This window comes from Cydia splendana, chromosome 25 (assembly GCF_910591565.1).
Source record: "Cydia splendana chromosome 25, ilCydSple1.2, whole genome shotgun sequence".
Lineage (NCBI taxonomy): Eukaryota > Metazoa > Arthropoda > Insecta > Lepidoptera > Tortricidae > Cydia > Cydia splendana.
In genome coordinates, this window is record NC_085984.1 from 10453038 (window position 1) to 10470627 (window position 17590).

A 17590-nucleotide genomic window follows, 5' to 3' on the forward strand; every position below is an offset into this window, starting at 1 on the left:
TAGATGAATCAATAGTTATAACCTCCTAGTTCCTGTTACAATATCGAATAAAACCTTATTTTAAGAGTTCAAGTGTAACACCCGAAACGGTGGAATGACCCTGTTGTTAGGAGCTGTACACACTGCACAAGGTTGAAGAAAAAATCCCTATAAGACCTTATTAGAATACCTATGAGATTTAATACTTGTAAAAAATGAATCCATAGAGTAATAAGGTGAGAACTTGACTATGAAGTAGGTTTGATGATAAAAAAATAAAAAGCATCAACTTCAAAAAAAGGCAGCTCTGCTATCGTGCTCATATATTATTCAAAGATATTATTATACTCTTTGATCGTGCTATTTGGTTGCTATTGTCAAGTTTAACTTATTTATAATTTATAAATATGCGCCTAACTTTTTATTTTATTTATTTATTTAAGCCTTTAATTTCTTTAACAAATGCTATAACAGCTAAATCATCTTTATAAGTAAATCATAAAAATTACACCTATTTTTATCGTAAAAATAAACTTAACTTATCTATAAATTGAAACTAAATAAAACTAAAAACTAAAAATTAAAATACAACTAAGAAATCGGGCCCCTTTGGCATCGGAATGTGAATTGACTTAGGGAAATATGATTAATTACTGCTATCGCCGTCTAAATACGTGTGTGAATTAGTGGTGTATTGTATTTTACTAATTATATTCAAAATGAACCTTTGTAAGAAGTTCCTCGTAATATGTCTAGTATCCTTATTTATTGTATCATTGGTATTCTTTTATAATGGGAGCGAGCGACCTATAGTGAAGAAAAGAGCCAAAGTAGAGGACATAGAAACTAGGATAAAGAAATTGGAGGAAATGGTTGTGGAGCGGATTAGGAAGAAGGTAGAGCGACCCAAGCCCAAGGCGGCGCGTAGAGTGAATTATCTGCGAGCTCCGGACGTTGGGAAGGCCGAGTCGAAAGGTAAATTTATATTTTAAATTAATTGGGCTCTTACAGAGAGTATTTGTAGTTATTTATTTGGCGTTCTATGAGTTCTATCCCCAAAACTGCTCTGTGTTCAGTGGCGGATTTGCCCTAAGGCCTCGTAGGCCCGGGCCTAGGGCGGCAAGATATTAGGGGCGGCAAATTGGACAATAAATTCGCTGTTGATAACAAGAAATAACTCAAAATGTAGTCAATATGATGGGTGCTGAGAAAGGGGCGGCTACAGGGTTTGGGGCCTAGAGCGGCAAAGATGGCAAATCCGCCGCTGCCCGTGTTTGCTATCGCTCAAGCCCGCTCCACACTCGTGCGCGAGTCGCAGCGCGAAGGCAGGTCTGCGAAATCGACTCCACACAGTCCACACTCGCGTTCGCGGCTTCGCAGAGCGGGTTTCACACTAGTGGACGTTTTGGAATATTCCTCCCAATAAATAACTAGAGTGTTATTTTAAATAATGCCGAACATTGGAAACTGTGGAATGAACTGTCGCCTGCGGTATTTCGGACTAATACGATATCCAAGAAAAGAGTGTACATACTACCATCTTAAAGGCCGACAACACACACAACCCCGCTGGTATTAGGGCGTGGCCACACTGGCGATTTGCGAGCGAGTTGAAAGCGAGGCGAGCGCGCAGCGACTTCGTCGCGAGCGCGCAACGATATCGCCGTGAGCGCGCAACGACTTCGCTTCCATTCCAGTATGACAGTACGCAGCGAAATCGCTGCTCGCTCTCTAATCTTTCCTACATTGGTGACCCCGACGTGATGATCGGGAGGCTCCACCATTCTAGCTCCCTAACGGCATCTGTCTTCGGTCCCCAGGCATATCACCGGCCTGGAGAGACTACTCTATGTCTATATTGCTCCCTCTCTAATCTTTCCTACAAAATGTATGTGATTCCAGATACAGTGCTACCGGTGCTAGTGATAGCGTGTGACCGCGTCACGGTCAAGCGGTGTCTGGACAACCTCATCAAGTTCAGACCCAAGAATGAGACGTTCCCAATTATAGTCAGTCAGGTACCATCGCCCACAATGTTAACTGTCCATCGGTGGACCTTATTACAAAAGGCATAAGTTAAGAGCAGTTAAGAGTAAAAGTTAGTCACCTCAGCACTCACTCCTTTCTTTCTCATATCCTCTTTCAGACAATCCATCCCTCGTTTTTTGGGTCTACCATCCGCTCTCCGTCCATCAACATTCATCCCTAAAGGGACCCACAGATTACTAATTCGCCGGTTCGGAGCTGTCAAATATTGAGTTTAACTGAAAGACTGATATCGTCCGGCGAACTGGTAATTAGGGCTTGCATTCCGGAATTTCGAAATTCCGGAATCTAGGACAAATTTTCCGATATTACAATTCCGGAATTGATACAACTCAATATCGAAAATTCCGGAATTGGATTTAAGTACTTTTTTTAGGTTTTAATACGTTTATTATTGAAACTTGTTAAGAAACTACACTATACTTGTGTTTTTTGTTGTTATTAAGTGCCTCTTAGCTTAGTAATTTAGTGAACTACCTATAGTATAGGTATATTTTACTTTTCCGTTTGCTAAAGCAGTGGGACAATATGGACTCATAAAAAAAGCAAAGCGAATTACTTGCTTAGAATAGTCAGAATAGTCTAAATCCTACATAAACTAATTTTAAGAATATAAATTTAAAAATATTTGGACTTTTTATCTTCGATTCAGAGAGAATACTAGGTTAGGAAAAGTAGGAAGCTATTATATTTACCTAACTATTTTATAAAATTATGCATCGAATGGTTTGCTAGCAACTATAGTTTAGCCAAATAAATACCCCGTATCATAGAAGTGAATAAAAGTAACCATTTTAATAAGGTGGTAAAATAAGAGGTTACAAAAACGTAGCTACTTCAAATTAAAGGGTCTAGCAGGCTAAGCGAACAAGAAGTGCCCCCAACGACGGATTTGGTCATTCTTTCAGGTGGTGTACTGGCAGGTCCTAAGAACTCTCGATGCTTAATAGCAGTCCTCAATCTTCTTTTGTTTTCGAGTTATTCAGGATAATGTAAAATCATCAGTGTATCATTGAAGTGTCATATTTTGTAAACCGTTCAAGTTAGATTAACCAAACAAAATTATATTTGACAACAATAAAATAGACTACAAAATGAATATGTTTAACCTGCATCATGTCCTTATACTTCATTATAAAAAAAAAACATTTTATTTTTGTCTCATTATTTTTTATACTATTCGCGGAGGTACACCTACAAAAAAAATATGCATGAGTAGCCACTAATACCCATTTTGTACCATTTGGTGTTGAAACTCTAGGTCCATGGGGTCCCAGCGCGCATAAGTTGTTCGCAGAAATCGCGAAGCGTCTGATTGACGTAACTGGTGACCGAAGAGCTGGCGGCTACCTCGCACAACGTATCAGCATTGCGATACAGCGAGGAAATGCCGCCAGCATCCTTGGTACAATGCCTCAAGGGCCTATTTTAGATTTAAGCTAGTTATTAATTTCGTTTAGTAGTACCACTATATATATATTGTATGTAAATAAAGATTTATTTATACCCACTATATACACATATAAAAATATTTGCATAAATCTTCGTGCGTCATGTCAAAAAAAAAAAATTATCGAACAAGGATCTCGGAAACGGCTCTAACGATTTCGATGAAATTTGCTATATGGGTGTTTTCGGGGGCGATAAATTGATTTAGCTAGGTCTTATCTCTGGGAAAACGCGCATTTTTGAGTTTTTTTATGTTTAGAGCCGTTTCCGAGATCCTTGTTCGATAATGTTTTTTTTTTGACATGACGCACGAAGATTTATGCAAATATTTTTATATGTGTATATAGTGGGTTTTCACATTTTTTGTTGTTTTTTACTAAAAAAACGAATAATAATATGATAAACCCTAATTCCGGAACCAGTTCCGGAATTCCGGAATTAAAATCCAATATCGAAAACCAGTTACGGAATTGGAAACCGTCCGATATTGCAAGCCCTACTGGTAATCAGTGGGCCCCTTAATAATACAGTAATTTTATACATTTCGCGTTTGCGTTAAATCCGGTAGTTCTGATTTTTTGCAGACGTGTTTATGATGTTGGCCAAATGAATAATACAAGTTTGTGACTTCGAGCGCCGAACGCAACTTTGTCAAATATCGAAAAACCCGCAAAAATTTCGGTTTTCTTTTAGATTTGGGCGATTATAACCCTAAAGGACTAGTTTTTGATAGTGCCTTCTCAGGACGTTTTTAAAGTGGACTAAATTTGCTACAATACGAGACTAGAATTGTCTCTGTACATCTAGTAGTTTCCGAAATAAAACCTTTCACCACCTTAGAAACAATTGTGCCAAGCGGCATCGCCTGAGACAAAAGTGCATACTCACTGCACTTACTTAGCCTACGAATACAACTCCAAAAAATTATAAATTTTGAAAGGTTTTATTTCTGAAACTACTAGATGTACATAGACAATTCTAGTCTCGTATTGTAGCAAATTTAGTCCACTTTAAAAACGTCCTGAGAAGGCCCTATCAAAAACTAGTCCTTTAGGGTTATAATCGCCCAAATCTAAAAGAAAACCATAATTATCGCGGGTTTTTCGATATTTGACAAAGTTGCGTTCGGCGCTCGAAGTCACAAACTTGTATTACCTACTCATTGGGCCAATATCATAAATAAGTCTGCAAAAAATCAGAACTACCGGATTTGACGCAAAAGAGCCAGGTTACAAAATTCGACAAAGTTACTGGATTACATTAGGGCGGCATTATTGTCAGAGCCGTAAATTAATCTGTAATATTTTGTATATATCCAGGACTGCGGCCACAACGCCACATACCAAGTGATCAAATCCTTCACCGTCGCCGACCCTTCCATCACCGTAATACGCCAACCGGACCTGTCTAGGATTCCTCTCAAACGTAACAACATCAAGTACGGGAGCTACTATAAGATAGCGCGGCATTTCAAGTTCGCGCTCAACCATGTGTTCAAGATTTTGGGACACGAGGCTGTGATTGTCGTTGAAGGTCAATAAAGGTCATAAAGGTCACAGCTATTTATAAATTAAGGTCATACGGCAATTTATTTAATGGCTATTGTAACAAACTCCAAGCTTAATACTCATAACGTTGTCATTATTGTCAAAGGTCAGTAAAGTCAAGGGTTATTATAAAGGTCAAGGTCATGCATACATTTATATGAATTCCACCCTTGTGTCACCGTAGTCTGTCAACCCGACCCGTAAAAATACCCCTCGAACGTACCAATATCAAGTATAAAGTACGATTCCCACCGAACGGGCGGGGCGGAGTCGGAGCGTATTTCACACAGTGGCGGATTTGCAGTCTTTGCCGCCCTAGGCACCAGGCCCTATAGCCGCCCCTTTCGCAGCGCCCATCTTATTGACTACATTTTGAGTTATTTCTTGTTATCATCAGCGAATTTTTTGTCACAATTTGCCGCCCCTAATTTTTTGCCGCCCTAGGCCCGGGCCTATCCGCCACTGATTTCACATTTGTACGGCCGCGAGCCGGTCTGCTCTTCGCGGTCGCGGAGGGCTCCGGACGTACTCCATCGCTTCTGCCATGCATAATGCCCCCGCCCCTTATGGAGTTACCTCACTCCGCGGCAGTGTGAAACCTGACTGAATCTCAGTTTGATTGGCAACGCAATGACGGAAATTTTATTTGCAGATGATCTGGACATTTCGCCGGATTTCTACGAGTACTTCCGAGGCACATATCCCCTCTTACTCAAGGATTCTAGCATATGGTATAAGTCTAACAGCAGTTATTTAACGCTAGAAAACCGTCGGACGTTACAGAATTTTTTGAAATCAGTACTGAAATAACAGTAGTAGTAGTAGGCCCTAGATCACGCGGCCGCGGTAGGCCTAAGAAGCGCTGGCTGAGAAGAAAGGCCTAAGAAGAAGTGAGTCCTAAACCGTATAATTTTATTATTTAGTTTTAGTATCGATAATTTAATTTATCAATATAGGTAACTCCCATCCTACTCCCTACCTGTCATTAGATTTTGCTCCTATATTCTCTACCGAAGTCTGGTCATGTTTAATATAATTGTTCTCAGGTGCGTCTCAGCGTGGAACGACAACGGGAAAAAAGAGGTGGTGGACTTATTGCAGCCCGAGCTCCTCCATCGTACAGACTTCTTCCCCGGCCTCGGCTGGATGCTGCGGGCGGACACCTGGGCCGAGTTCGAACCTAATTGGCCTAAAGGGTGAGTTACATTTAGTTATGACCTTCGATCTGAATGCCTTAGTTTTCTGATGTTTTTTGTAGCTTATCATATTTACAGCAACGGCTAAATACAGAAATACAGAAAAATAGTTAAATAGGTACATAGAAAACATCCATACCTCAGGAACAAAACTGTGATAAACACATATAAATACCCTTACCAGGCTTCGAACTCGGGACTTCCTGCTTCGTAGGCAAGTTCACTACCGAATAGGCTAGAAGCCGATCAAATGATGAAGATGATCAGAGGGCAGTCTTAAACTATGCACGGGCCCTAGGGCACATAAGAATTTGGGGCCCTTTTGGAAAGTAAAGAAAGCTAATTAAACTAACATTTTTCTACTATGATTTTCTATTTTTTGTAGGTAATCAAATATACTGTTACTGTCTGTCCTTCGGGGCCCCCTGAGGATGGGGGCCCTGGGCACGGGTCCCGTGTGCCCTTATGGTAAAGACGGTACTGACGATGATGTGTTTTCCAGGTTCTTCGACGCTTGGCTCCGTGACGCTGTGAACACGCGGGGCCGGGCCTGCATCCGGCCGGAGATATCCAGGACTTATACATTTGGAAAGGTTATTTTTCATATCTCATGCTCTGAAAGTGGGTCGTTGTTGTTCTAAAAGGTGCGCAGAAAGTGATACGTTTATGCTCTAGCGCAGAAAAGTAGTGTACTCCTCTGCGTCCCCGTCCCACGAACAACTGGGTGGAAACAAAATGGAAAAATAGTGTCTTTATTTCCTCGCTTGGAACAATTGGTAATTGTTTAATTTTACTAATCCTACGTTAATCCTTTTTTTATAAAAAAATTATGTAAGTAAATTGTTAAAAACAATTTTTTCTTGTTTTTTTCGTTGAATTCTATTTACTCGATTTCGTAAGGCGGGAACCAACAGGAATACACCAAAAATATTTTTTTAAACCTTACACTTGCGTAAATTAGCAAAGGCAAAATCTTATACAGCCACAGTTAAACCTTTGTACGATATTAAATTGGTTTTTAAAGTTATTTAGCACTATATTCATGAAAATAAAATAAAATACAAGATAAAAATTTTGTTATATTATTAATGAAATAGTTATTTAATATTTAAAATACTTTTATTATGTTATTACGTGGTGCGGTGCACCAAGGTCGCGGTGCGGTCCGGTAGCCTGTTGCGGCTTTTAGAACGAAAAAGTATAAAATTAAAAAGTAAGAGGCAATCCCGCTGATTTACATACTATAATGTACAAACCATTTTAAAATTACTGCAGTTTGTTAAAAAATGTGTATTTTCGTAAATATTGCAATCTAAATGATTTTCGCTAGGGGTTATTAATCTTTACACTTGTAAAGTCTCCGATTGCAAGTAAGTCCTAATGAAAAAAATCATGGCCGTAGGTCTATTAGGTACTTCAATTGCTGATTTTCCGAAATTGCCTTGTCTTGTTTGGTTTCCTCGCATTCGATATGAAAAGTAGAGTGTTTAACTCGGGTGAAAGGCACCATTTCCGTCTCGGACTATTGGCGCTCTCACTGCGTTCGAGCGCCAAACTACCTCGACAGAAATGGGTGCCTTTCAACCCTTGGTTAACAATCTACTATTAACCTTCTTTTGACAGTTTTCTACATCCCTATCCTACACCTTATAAAACAAAGTCACCTTCCGCGACTGTCTGTATGTTCGCGATAAACTCAACTACTGAATGGATTTCCATGCGGTTTTAACCTATGTATAGAGTGATTCTTGAGGAAGGCTTGTATATTATATACTTTGTTAATCAAATCAAATAAAATGTCATTTCGAACGAAAGTCCATAACGTGTTAGTAAGATACCAATACCACGGCAATTTTCTGTGCCGTCAGTTCTTCTTCAGTCAGCTCTTCAGACGCTGCGCGATATCTGCAAAAAACTTGTGCGCGCTATATGAATTACAGTGGAAACTGGATAAGTGGAATCGCAAGGGACCGGCTGTTTAGTTCCGCTTATCCAGGTTTTCCATTTATCCAGTTTTCCACTTAACCAGGTTCAAATAAAACGTTTTCTCACTTACAGAGGCTCTCGCTAACAGAGGTTGTGAATGCTAGTAATGTCGCTTATAGAGGTCACGTATAGTATGGTCAAATAAAAGATCAAGAAATAAATAATCATCTTTTCTTAAATATGAATGTATTAACAAAAAATCGGTATGTAATCCTGACTTTAAAAAATGCAATACTGTAAATAATCCACAGTATACGTTTACAATTTTCAAAAACAAAATCAATTAAACAAAATCACTCCTAATATTTATTTATGCAAGAGAAACCAGTATGGTTAAATAAATCAATGTACCGATTGTACTTTAATGAAAAAAAACCGTTATTTTGGTTTGTTGACCTGAGTCACATTTTACCACATTTCTTTCAATATCGAGAATACTGTCGAACACATTTTTGTCTACGTTTGGCTGCGATTAAAAAAAACTCTGCAGTGTTTCTATTGCTTTATTCAGTCTGTTATAATTTTTAATTTATCCTGAAGAGATATAAAAACTTGATTTTGCGCTTAGGCATTGCTTATCTATCAGCACGGCACCGCACCACGGCTAAAAGAACCAAACTGAACGATTTGTGATCTCATACAAAATACGTAATTAAAACACGAACCATAATGTTAACGAAACAAACTACCCTCCTTGTGACGGTTTATTAAAATTACAAATTTTATAACGCCGAGCTATTCCACTCATAGAGGTTTCGGAGACGGCTGCTTCCAGTTACAGAGGTAAAAATAAGAAATTTTCGAAAAAATGAATTCCGCTTATAGAGGTCCCAAAATTCCACTTATAGAGGTAATTCGTTGCCAAGGGACTGGAACCGAGAACTTGGGTCCACTTAAAGAGGTTTTCCACTAACCCAGGTTCCACTTATCCAGTTTCCACTGTAATTAGAATGTATTTATGTCAAACTTATTAAGGAATAAATAGCTAAGTATAAGTTAACAATGTTTCCAGGCGGGCGTCAGTAAAGGCCTGTTCTATGACAACTATCTGCAATACATCGTTCTCAACTCGGAGTTTGTTGAATTCACCAAAAGGGATCTCAGTTATTTAATGAAGGTAATTTTCACATTGTTCGATCTGATATCGGATGTCGGATGGTCCGTGGAAAAAATAGCCGCTAGAGAGTGCCCAGGGCTTAAGGTGGCCACTGATGACCCTTCCAACAGTCCAAATAGCGTGGCTGCAATCCAAAATCGGTCCGTGAATGTCAAAAACGTACAATGTTTAATATTAGGATGCCGTCCATTTGGATGAATCCATTGCAACGGCATCCATTTGGAAGGCTCGTCAGTGGCCTGCTTTAGTCATTTTATTTTTGTGTTGACGCTTTATTATCTATTAAATGGATAAATAAATCAAAAGGCACATTTGAAATTTTGCCTCTTTATGGGGCCCACAGATTACCAGTTCGCCGGACGATATCAGCCTGTCAGTTGTTCGGAGCTGTCAAATTGAGGCCTATTGACTTCCTTGGAATGACGTGACCCTTTATAATTGTACATGTGTGCTCCGTTCCTAGAGGAAGATTGCCAGTAATTACCATAAAAATATTTTACTACAGCAACATTGCTAGAACTGGCTTTGTCTATACGATTTCTAGGAACAAATCCAATTATTTTATCAAATATATTTTGATTTGTATTTTATGAAGTAGTCGAAGTCATATGTAAATTATTATCTATTTCAGTTTGTCTTTGTCTATGTTCATAAAATCTATGAAGGGTAGACGTGCCACTACCCTCCATGATAAAATTAAAAAAAACTTTGTCAATAGGCCTCTTTGATAGGCCTTGATTTGGGTCTGGCCGGTAAGAACATAGGCAAGACAAAAGTCTGTAATGTCAATGCTGTAATTAAAGTCATTTAACGCAAAAATATCAGTTTTCATATAAAACGATTTATTCACTTGAAATATATTTACTTACCTATTAATTTTAAAAATAAAAACTATTCATATGTACGAGCAACATATCTAAATGCGTCTTCGCACAGACTTAGTTAAATTTAAACCGTTGTAGTAAACCAGAAACAGCGATAATTTCAAGGTAAGAAATACATATATTAATCTTTAAATAAAAATGAGCGTACTAATTGCCAAATTCAAATATAATAATTTTATCTTACTATCCCCGTAAGTCCCGCGGACGCTATATCGCGTTCGAAATTTTAATCAAAATTCATCATAGATGTAAAACCTCACATTGTTTAAACTGGTAAATTTAGACCCGTTAGCAATTAGCGACGTTAGTAATTAGGCAGTTAGATTATATTGTTTAATTTGTGACTGTTTTGTTTTAGAGAGGGAATCAGCAGATGGCTTGAGCGTGAGATAAGAGATAACACTATAATCCTGGGCCGTCATATGATTTCTTGGAAAAAGCTCAAAGGGCACGTATCTGCCGCATATCCAGACTAGTATCCCGGTGACCAAGAACCACAGACCAACCCCTATAGACCGAACTTATAGGACGACTCGCGGTCACCGCCCGTATGGTGTATAGGTCAAATATAAGATTGTTCGCGCGCCGCTCCGATTAGTTGCGCCCAAGGTTACGACCTGTTAGCAGTGTGCACGAGTCTAAGAAAATAAATCGTAAACTATTGAATTCATTGGGAAATCATGGGATATTGCAGCGTAAAACGGTGTGGCAAGTCATCTAAGACTTCTACTTACAAAACAGATGGAATAACATCCCACAGGAAAGCGAAATTCATTATTTCATTGAATAATGTTTCTTGTCCGCGGGGTTCATTTTATACTGGTCAGTAAGCAGAGGCGAAGTATGTCCGTCCCTTTTCGTCAACTTGAAAATGCAATGCGCTATCCCTTTCCCTTTCGACTAGTGATGTGACGATGATGGTTTTTCAGTTGCGGAAACTTCGTGCTTCGTCATACCGTATTGTACCATTTTAGACATAATATATAGGTAACATGTTGTGTAAGTTTTTTTAGAATCCTCTAGGTGAGCAGTTAGGTCTCATGTCACGAGATGGACCTGATGATGAACTTCAAAGAAGTTCGAGGGAACTCGGTGTTGGTTTGTGATAGACATATGTTGTATGGGTTTTTTAGAATCCTCTAGGTGAGCAGTTAGGTCTCATGTCACGAGATGGACCTGATGATGAACTTCAAAGAAGTGCGAGGGAACTCGGTGTTGGTTTGTGATAGACATATGTTGTATGGGTTATTTAGAATCCTCTAGGTGAGCAGTTAGGTCTCATGTCACGAGATGGATCTGATGATGAACTTCAAAGAAGTGCGAGGGAACTCGGTGTTGGTTTGTGATAGACATATGTTGTATGGGTTATTTAGAATCCTCTAGGTGAGCAGTTAGGTCTCATGTCACGAGATGGACCTGATGATGAACTCCAAAGAAGTGCGAGGGAACTCGGTGTTGGTTTGTGATAGACATATGTTGTATGGGTTTTTTAGAATCCTCTAGGTAAGCAGTTAGGTCTCATGTCACGAGATGGACCTGATGATGAACTTCAGAGAAGTGCGAGGGAACTCGGTGTTGGTTTGTGATAGACATATGTTGTATGGGTTTTTTAGAATCCTCTAGGTGAGCAGTTAGGTCTCATGTCACGAGATGGACCTGATGATGAACTTCAAAGAAGTGCGAGGGAACTCGGTGTTGGTTTGTGATAGACATATGTTGTATGGGTTTTTTAGAATCCTCTAGGTGAGCAGTTAGGTCTCATGTCACGAGATGGACCTGATGATGAACTCCAAAGAAGTGCGAGGGAACTCGGTGTTGGTTTGTGATAGACATATGTTGTATGGGTTTTTTAGAATCCTCTAGGTAAGCAGTTAGGTCTCATGTCACGAGATGGACCTGATGATGAACTTCAAAGAAGTGCGAGGGAACTCGGTGTTGGTTTGTGATAGACATATGTTGTATGGGTTTTTTAGAATCCTCTAGGTGAGCAGTTAGGTCTCATGTCACGAGATGGACCTGATGATGAACTTCAAAGAAGTGCGAGAGAACTCGGAGTTGATTTGTAATAGGCATATGTTATTGGTCCATTTGAATATGTTTTCAATACAACCTTCTATGACCTTAATAAAACGGACAAAAGAAAATAATTGTATGAGATTTTGGCGACACTTTTTTCTCGTATCGAAAGAGATTGCGATTCTGAGTGGAAATAATATAAAAATTCTAAACTTTAAAATTCAAGTTCTGGGTACTTTAAACAGAAATGCCCTAATATGTTAAGTAAAAATTTCAGGTACATTGTTAAATTACTTAATGAAATATTAAATTAATCAATAAGTATAATTATTAAGTAAGTTTACTCTAAGTATACTAAATTGGTAACAATTTTACCACAATAAATTTCGATGTCACTGGTAGCAGTACCCACTACCTATAATGAACATGTCCCATCCCTACATTTACACGTGTCAGCGCGCCATGTTTAAAACGACCAATCGCAACGCCGTGAGCACCCCTCCCGCACCTCACCGTTTGGTGATTTGCGTCGGGAACAAAATGGCCAATATTAGGTTTCTAGAGGCGGTGTTCTGTGCCAAGAACGCTACGCGGAGTTGTGATGCAGAAAATGTCCGATAACCGGATAGATGTAATAACAACTTGTAACTATTTGCCATATCAATGTATGTATTCATATGTATTGCTCCTAACATATATACAGTAATCCTAATAGGAATGAAAATATTTATATCTTAATATACTTTTTTGTTACCTTTTATATTTGACGAATTTCTAAATATAGTACCTAATCATTACCTTTTAACGTATTTTTTTATTTATTTGTGATATGCTAATTTAATAGCCCATCAACGTGCACACTAGCGCCGCTGCTAAATAATCGTGATTATTTAAATTTAATGACAGGTATTTAAAAAAGGGGGCCGCTACGGACTGTATTGTGTATTTAAGTACCTTTTGAATACATCAAACTAGTTTTTATGTTAAAGTTAAAACGGTCGTTTTTGTTTTGAGCTCATAGATCGACGAATCCAGCAACATAAAAACTAGTTTGGTATATTCAAAAGGTACTTAAATACACAATACAGTCAGTAGCGGCCCCCTTTTTGAAATACCTGTCGCTAAATTTAAATAATCACGATTATTTAGCAGTGGCGCTAGTGTGCACGTTGATGGGCTCTTAAAAACCTGACCCCAACAAAAAAGAAAACATACAAAAAGAAATTCCCTCTCCGGGATTCGAACCCATGACCATTAGCTTCCTGAACAGGATTACTGCCAATACCCGCTAGGCTAAACGGGTTGTCAATTCTAATTACAATGGTATCCTACCAGAGCGCTAGTAGTATAAATATACGTTGACGTGCACTCAAACTCAGCTCACTTAATTTCTACCACTTTACACTTTCTCACCATATACCATTGTAAGTATTGTAACAAGGCGAAAAATGAAATGTAGTGTCATCAGACCTAGCTCGATAATTCCGTAATATTAACCCATCACCAAAAACATACATAAGTACTATGCCGAATATGCTAAATGCTAAGTATCAAAATATTTATAGAGCACCAACCTCCTAATTTGTTTACATTTGTTTAGGAGTTGTAAACATTGCATTTTTTCGTTATACAACGCTACACGTCGACTTCGCACATTGTCGTAATTATTTACGAGCTTAAATAATAGTTTCCGAACCTCACTCAGTATAGACATTATTAATATTATTTAAAATAAACCCCTTATAAACCGCAAACAATTTGAATGAATGACATAATAAATTGACAACTGACTTTTAGCTTTTTTTTTAATCATAGACAAATGGTGATACAACATCGAAATATCTGTCAACAATTTTTGGCTAGCCAGACTCTATCGTCCTGCGAACTGGTAATTATAGTGGGCCCCTTTATTTTATGGTCGTATTAAACAACCGATGTCGGTCCGGCAGTGTGAAAACGCTCTTATTCGTAGTAAAATGTATTGTGAAACACTCTCTGTCACTCTAATTACGCCTTCATTGGAGTAAAAGAGAAAGATCCCGCAATTTGCGAATTTCGGTTTTCGCGGTAGCCCCTCTGTTACAGTTACCTCGAAAGAAGAAAGTTTCCGTTTTTCGTATTTATAACTTATGAAAAATATAATGATTGATGATTATTTGCAGTTTCTTTTAATAATTATTTGTTTAACAATGACCTATGGAATAACGAATAATTAGGCTCTTTCATAAGAGCCCGTTCTAAGTCGATTGTGGCTTTAAATCCCATTCATAACCAAAACTTTTCTTAGGAAAACTACGACAACAACTTTACAAAATACGTGTATTCCCTCCCTGAGACCACCGTGGAGGCAGTAATGGCGGGCGCGGCGCCTGCCCCCTCTGTCCGCGTAACCTACTCCACCTTCGATACCTTCAGCAAGGCGGCCAAGCGGCTCGGCCTCATGGATGACTTCTGGGTGAGTTTTACAAAGAGACAGAGAGAGGCAGAGTGTGAGAGAGACATTACTCTGCTGGAACCACCGTGGAGGCAGTAATGGTGGGGGCGGCGCCTGCCCCCTCTGTCAGCGTATCTTTTTAGGGTTCCGTACCCAAAGGGTAAAACGGGACCCTATTACTAAGAATCCGCTGTCCGTCCGTCCGTCTGTCACCAGGCTGTATCTCACGAACCGTGCATGATAGCTAGACAGTTGAAATTTTCACAGATGATGTATTTCTGTTGCCGCTATAACAACAAATACTAAACACAGAATAAAATAAAGATTTAAGTGGGGCTCCCATACAACAAACGTGATTTTTGACCGAAGTTAAGCAACGTCGGGCGGGGTCAGTACTACTTGGATGGGTGACCGTTTTTTATTTTGCCGTTTTTTGCATTATGGTACGGAACCCTTCGTGCGCGAGTCCGACTCGCGCTTGCCCGGTTTTTTAATTTCAACTCGATACCTCCACGCGTTCCTGAGATAAAGGGTGTTGACAGACAGACGGACGGACGGACAACAAAGAATCCTATAAAGACAAGGAAACCGTTTTTTTCCTTCTGAGGTCCCCTAACAAAACCCTAAAAAAGTCTATTTACAATACTACTCCTATACAATACGTTACTTCCACGGAAGAAAGAATGAGCGCGCCGCGCTCTCTAAAAGTACATCCGTTCGGCCCCAATTTTGGGGTTTGCCATAAGTCGCGCGTGGCGCTGTCGCCACCTAGCGGCCATATCTGTGCTGATCGTAACAGGCGCGTTTTGTTAGAGAGTGAGTCTTCTGTACCTAATACTATTATTTATTCTGTGACAATACTGGCATTATAGTTTTCATTGCATGTCACCCCCGGTCTGTCATAACTCATCAATAACTATGTTTTCACCACACCAGCTCGGAAAGGCTTACTTTGCGCTTCAAAAACTGATAGCAAAGTTGCATTTTATTCACATGTGAGGCAAAGTAATCAAATGCAAATTTTGAGTTGTTTTCTTATGCTGGTAGATTGACTTTTAAATGATGATTTTGGATGATAAATATTTAATAACATTCATTTGGATTAGATTTGATTTTGTTTGATATTTTACATTTAATATTTGCATCGGGTTGGTGTGGTGAAAAATTTTGTGTTTCACTCGGGGGCAAATTTTGTTTAACCCTCGTGTTTTGAAACCCTCGCAATGCTCAAGATTCCATTTTTCGAACCACTCGTTACGCTCGTGGTTCAATTTTGGAATCTTTCGCTTGCTCGGGTATCAATATTAGCACGAGCCGTTAAACAACAACTTTGCCCCCTTGTAAAACAAATAACTATTTCCCTTTCAGAGTGGAATACCCCGGACGGGGTACCGAGGCGTAGTCCAATGTACTGTAAAGGATCAACGCGTGTACCTCGTGCCAGACGTCTTTTATTTTTTATATCTTATTCATAATATGCTATAATAGTAATTTAAAATTAAATAAATCAGTACCTATAAATACAGTATAAAAATTTAATTAACATATAAAGTACCCAATCATAAAAAAATGTCCAGTCCAAAGCCCGCTCCACACTAGTGCGTGAATCGCTAAGCTGCGAACGCGAATGTGGAGTCGATTTCTTAGATCTGCGAAATCCACTCCACACTCGCATTCACGGCTTCGCGCCGCGAATCAGCGATTCACGCACTATTGTGGAGGGGGCTCAACAGTTCGGCTTGCGGCATGGCATGGACCAAGCATGGACCCCATTACACTGGCGGCGGGCGTTACCTCTCTGTACCGCTAGGGCGATACGCTGAGAGAGGTACGCGCCAGCCTTACGGTCCCCTGTTATACAGTTTGTTGCAGATGGCGCCAGCATAGCTTGCCCTGTCATTCCCTAGAATTGTGTCAAATTTTGTTTTTTTAATGCATTGGATGCCAGCCCTTTAAGCCAAATCTCATAGAAAAAGGGGCAAGCTATGATGGCGCCATCTATGCAAACCTTTGACGGTTAGTGTTAGAAAAACCTCAGACAGTCTGAGATTCGAATCATCAGTTTTATGCGGTTATCATATTGGCACCGCTCGAAAACCACATGGGTATACAACTATACATTTATCCTACTTATGCATTAATTTAATTATTTTACTTATACAATAAAATTATATTATTAATTATATTTCTTTTTCAAACTGTTATGAATTGAAATATTTAAAATGCGCGTCGTTGTAGATTAATGACATTTACACTGGACAATACACTGACACCTAGTTTAATCGATGTTTAAAATAATGTCTGAAACATAAAACAAATAAATGTTAACCAATTTTTATTTAAGACTGGTAACACTGAACCCGAACGGTCATTTTCAGTGATACCTCGTAAGGAAAATACCGATGATGTAAAGGATTTTCTTCAACTTTTCATATATCCGTCAGTAGAAAAAAGCGGCAAATTTAAAAAAAATAGGTGCGAATAGTTATCATCCCATAGAAAATTTGATTTTCGCGCATTTTTCAACTGACAAAGTTGTTTGACAGACTATAATAGCCATATGGCCCGGATTCTTGGGGAATGTTTTAGACTAGCCAAAAAATACTTACTCTTAAACAAATGCAAAAATAAGTAAATCATCATTATAAATAAATAGTAAATCAAAATATTGACACCAAACTTTTTTTGGAATGTGACTCAGTTCGTTTTGCGCTATAGTTGTGCGGAAGAGAAGGTTCGTGAAATGTATGGGATTCAATATAGTCATGAATCTAGGATATACCTGGACCTGGCATGAGTGGTGGGGGTAACTGACAGAACGGGATAGTCTTATGTATCTTTCAGTAGGAGTAGCAGAGAAAGCGGTATTATTCCTTGTCATTGTCACAGTCTCACTTTTTGTTTGTTCCCCACCTTTTTATTAGTATGGAGAATGG

General features: G+C 38.9%; 1 protein-coding gene across 1 annotated transcript; it reads left to right on the plus strand.

Moving 5' to 3' along the window:
• The first annotated feature begins 716 nt into the window (after nucleotides 1-716).
• On the plus strand, nucleotides 717-16139 carry LOC134802624 (alpha-1,3-mannosyl-glycoprotein 2-beta-N-acetylglucosaminyltransferase-like). Its single transcript, XM_063775260.1, has 9 exons — nucleotides 717-954; nucleotides 1882-1997; nucleotides 4794-5007; nucleotides 5674-5752; nucleotides 6068-6217; nucleotides 6720-6810; nucleotides 9216-9320; nucleotides 14508-14675; nucleotides 16023-16139. The coding sequence occupies exons 1-9, from the start codon at nucleotides 849-851 to the stop codon at nucleotides 16137-16139; spliced, it is 1146 nt and encodes a 381-aa protein (XP_063631330.1). The 5' UTR covers nucleotides 717-848.
• Nucleotides 16140-17590: the final 1451 nt, after the last annotated feature.

Bases quoted from the DNA above. Each gene is read 5' to 3' on its own strand.
- LOC134802624 (XM_063775260.1), top strand. From the start codon at position 849: ATGGTTGTGGAGCGGATTAGGAAGAAGGTAGAGCGACCCAAGCCCAAG. The intron at 955-1,881 runs GTAAATTTATAT...ATGTGATTCCAG, and splicing joins TGGGAAGGCCGAGTCGAAAG to ATACAGTGCTACCGGTGCTA. The intron at 5,008-5,673 runs GTCAATAAAGGT...TTTTATTTGCAG, and splicing joins GGCTGTGATTGTCGTTGAAG to ATGATCTGGACATTTCGCCG.